At 51.7% G+C, this 4025-nt stretch overlaps 1 protein-coding gene across 1 annotated transcript; it reads left to right on the top strand.

Moving 5' to 3' along the window:
* The first annotated feature begins 432 nt into the window (after positions 1-432).
* Positions 433-2858, top strand: RAMP2 (receptor activity modifying protein 2). The gene is made up of 4 exons (XM_020972784.2): positions 433-695; positions 1545-1622; positions 2025-2139; positions 2364-2858. Exons 1-4 carry the CDS (start codon positions 599-601, stop codon positions 2620-2622), a joined length of 549 nt encoding a protein of 182 aa, XP_020828443.1. The 5' UTR covers positions 433-598; the 3' UTR covers positions 2623-2858.
* The last annotated feature ends 1167 nt before the right edge of the window (positions 2859-4025 follow it).

Below are 4025 nucleotides of genomic sequence, written 5' to 3' on the forward strand. Positions count from 1 at the left end.
AGCTCCAGGCAGCCCCTAGCTCGCTCCAGTCCCTATTCCCCACCCCAGTCTGCTACAGTCCCCAGATCCATACATTCGTTCCGTCAGGCCATCAGCCTTAGCCTGAGCTCCTCAAACTCCCGGCTCAACTAAACTAAATCCCCTGTTCTCAGACCCACTAAGGCAGCTCGAGTTCCCCCACTTCCAAGGAGGAAACGGGGCAAGTTAGAGGTAGAGGAACGGGGAGTCCGGGAACCTAGGAGTCAACGGTTAGAGAGGACAAGGGTCGAGTGCTGCTGAGACTGGGAAACTACCGTTTCCAGGCTTCGAGGGGGAGCTGTCCAGCGAGTTGGGGTGCCTCGCTTTGAAGGGGAGGAGGGTCAAAGTTTTGGCGGGGCAGGAAGGGAAGAAAAGGCCACGGGGTGGGGAGGGGAAGCTGACTCCCCCTCTAGCCGTCCGGTCCGGGGCGTCCCCCGCCCCCCACGTGTCCACAGCTGCCTCAGCCCCTCGGAGGAAACTGCGCCGCTTCCTGCGGCTCGAGCCGGGGATATAGGCGTCCAGCCCCCCGCCCTGGCCCTGGCTCTGGGTCCGCCAGCTGCCTCTCTGCTTCGGCTGCACCATGGCCTCAATCGGGACCGGCCGCTGTGGCTCTCCTCATCTCCCTGCGACCCCAGCCAGACTTGGAAGCCCCCTCTGGCTCCTCCTCCTGCTCTGTTGTGAGTGAGATGCTTCCCGGGACCAAGGGAAAGGGAGCCAGAAAGAAGGGCTGGGGAGAGGAGCTGGAGGAAGGACGGGTGTGAGGGACCGGGATGGGGGAGGTAGGTCAACTGAGAGAGAGGTGGCTCTGGGTTTGGGCACCATGTGTCTTGAATCCCTCCACCCCAGCCCCTCTCGAGGTGGTCAAAACACTGTAGTGGAAAGGGTAAATCTATGAGGGCTGAGATGCGTACCAGAGGATGAGCTTTGTGGGGAAGGAGTAGGGGTTCAAGGAAGCTGTGGCCTGTCTTTTCTAGCAGGGGCCTGTCCCAACCAGTTCCTTCCCGGAGCTTGGAGAAACCTATGTATGAAAGGATCAGTACTCCCCTTCGCCCTAGTAAATGAGTCCCCAGCCAGACTAATTTAGTCTTACTAGGAGCTAAATAATAATAGCTTACATTTATATAGCAGTTTGCAGAGCACTTGTCTTGAAGCGGCCCTTGTCAGGAAGGTAGTTAAGTATTATTGCCCCCGTTTTTTGGGGGGGAAAAAAGGGAAGCTATGAGAATTCCAGTGACTTGGCTATTGCCAGTAAGCTTGACCTAGGTATCCAAATCTTCCTTGCTCTGGGACTCCAACGCATCTGGGCCTTCTGACCCCAAGTCCATTGCTCATTCTGCTACATCACATCACTTTTGCTAACCCACGCACACACAGACTCTTAAAAGGTTGTCCCTTGCCATTCTTTCTTCTTTCCCTTCTCCTTGATCCTTGCCCCATCCCTTCTGCAGTATCCTTGCAGCACTGGACTGAGGTTGATGCCTATGATTTGTGCTCTCACTTCAGTTCATAGCTTCTTCTTCCCGCAGTTACCCAAAATACCCAAGGCTCTGATGCTCAGACAGTCCCTGATGTCAACAACATGGAACTCTCTAAATTGCAGAATGGTGAGTGTCCAGCGACTAAAGGAAAGTGGCATTAAAGGAAGGGCCCAATCCCTATCAATGCTTCCCCACCCCCCTACTCCCTTTAAACTCTATATTGTTCTGTCTTTCTAGCTGTACCTACCCCCTTCCCCACTAAACATGATTATTGCTCTTCCACTTTGTTTCCCTTTCTCCCTCTGTGCCTTTTACTGTTTTAAGTTATCTATCTCCCCAACGAGAACTTACTTAAGGAGCTCCTTAATTGACTCAAGGAGTTTGAGAGTATTCAGGGCTTCCATGGGATCTCAGCGTTTGGAAGGAGGGAGAAGAACCACCCTTGGTGGGGAAGATGTTCAGGGTTGTGAGAGAGGAAAGGCACAAGGGTACACAGGTGTGAGGGACCTTTTGCATTTGTGCCTATAGTGATGACCTCAGAGCAGAAATATGAACTAACAGCCAGACAATGCTGGTTTTTCTATGAGGAACACATGGAAAACATCAGCAGAGAGGACTGGTGTGAATGGGACATGATCAGCAGGTAGGAGGCAGAGGCTGGGCTGGGAACTAGGCCATGGGCCTGGGGTGATAGATCAGAACCTAAGGGGTGGGACCTACTCCTAAGGGCTGGGTATTGTCTTGAAGAACCAAGTACAAATGAGGGCAAGGCCCTGGGTCTGGGGTGGGATAGTGACACAGCAAATGGCCTTTCCCCAGCCCTCCCTCATTCTGATTCTCTTTTTACCCATTCCTCCACCCCCACAGGCCATACAGCAACTTACAATACTGCCTGGAGAAATTGGCAGAATTTTTCAAACTGGGTTTCCCCAATCCCTGGGCTGAGCAGATCATCTTCCAGAGTCACCAGATGTACTTTGCCAACTGCTCACTAGAGCGGCGGCCCCTCTTCTTTGACCCTCCAGAGGAAGTGCTGCTTGCACTGATCATTGCTCCCATCTGCCTCATCCCTTTCCTTGTCACCCTGGTGGTATGGCGGAGTAAGGACAGTGAGGTCCAGACATAAAACATCCCTGCCCCTCATCAAAATATCTCAGTCCAATTTCCAATTCCTCCCCTTCCCTGGGACTCTATTCCATCAATCCTCCCCCCCCCATTACCCCCTGGGGAAGTTCAGTCTGAACTTCTGGGGGGAATACGGGAAGAAAGGGAAAGACAAGGTGGGGATGTGGGCTCTAGAATTATCATAATAAATAAACCAATCATTGGGATTTCCCCCTAGAAGATCTCCATAAAACTATATGTCTTATCTCTCAGAGTCTTTGTTTCTGGCATGGTCCCTGGGCTTGGGGTAGCAAGGATGGAAGGAACCAGATGGAGTTCCACACTCCCTCTCATAAAAGCTTTCCTGATCTTTTTCTCCATTCCTGCTCCTTCCTCTGAGGGTAGGGCCCTTCCTGACACTGCTCCTAACCCAGCTTCAGGAAACATTCAGGAAACAACTCCCATCCGCTCTGGATAGGGAGATATGATGTGTGTGTGTGTGTAGGGGGGAGTATAATATCCTTGCTTTCCTGGCCTTACTTTCCTTAGGGACCTAAAGGGCTAGACATCCTAAGATGACCCCAAAGAGATTCATCCAAAGAGGTCTCAAGACAGAGGGCAGTATGCAACAGGGGCTCTTTCCCAGTTACGCTGAGCTCCGTCCTGGACCCTGCTCTCCCCTCCCCCTCTAAGACAGAGGTGTTGTCTACAATTCTGGACACCAAACTACAGCCTGGCCACATGCTGCCCTCTGGTGTCCACACAAATCAAGGACACTCAAAGGTGGACGGAACCAGTGAAATGACCCAAAGATGGCAGACCAGACTCTAGTGTACCACACTTGGCAGTTTCCCCAGAATATAATCACTGACTTATTATAACCCCGTATCTTCTCCATGACACTTGCCCACTCTTTTGGACATAGGTCCTCCTTCGGGAACATATCAGCCTTTGGACATCCCTATGTCCTCCCTGGGAGTCACCCAATCCCCTCAAAATACACACCTTTCCTCTTTATGAGCACTATTTGTCCTTTCCGTATACGTCTCTGTTTTCATGGATATACATCCCCTAGGACACACCCCTTATTTCCTGTAAACATGCCTGTCTGATATCTGGAATACATTTAGATAACTTCAGGCACTCTCTTTTCTTCTCCATACATGTACTCAACAGATATGTGGTCTTACTGAAATGGCCCTCAGAGTTATGAGATGGAGTCCTAGAAAAGAGACTCCTGGGTAAGAAGGGTTCCAGACGCCTGGGGAAAGAATACGCAGACAGAGCGCACTCTCCCCTGGTAGTCTCCTTGCCAATCAGTACTCAGGGGAAAAAAACCACAAAGATGCCTGCACTGGAGACATTCCAGGGACCTCCCGGACAGTGCAGCTGTGCTGCTCCTGAGCTCTACAGGCTTACCTAAAT

The sequence above is a fragment of the Phascolarctos cinereus genome, unplaced genomic scaffold (assembly GCF_003287225.1).
Source record: "Phascolarctos cinereus isolate Bilbo 61053 unplaced genomic scaffold, phaCin_HiC Scaffold_5;HRSCAF=322, whole genome shotgun sequence".
Classification (NCBI taxonomy): Eukaryota; Metazoa; Chordata; class Mammalia; order Diprotodontia; family Phascolarctidae; genus Phascolarctos; species Phascolarctos cinereus.

Bases quoted from the DNA above. Each gene is read 5' to 3' on its own strand.
- RAMP2 (XM_020972784.2), top strand. From the start codon at position 599: ATGGCCTCAATCGGGACCGGCCGCTGTGGCTCTCCTCATCTCCCTGCG. The intron at 696-1,544 runs GTGAGTGAGATG...TTCTTCCCGCAG, and splicing joins GCTCCTCCTCCTGCTCTGTT to TTACCCAAAATACCCAAGGC. The intron at 2,140-2,363 runs GTAGGAGGCAGA...CCACCCCCACAG, and splicing joins GAATGGGACATGATCAGCAG to GCCATACAGCAACTTACAAT.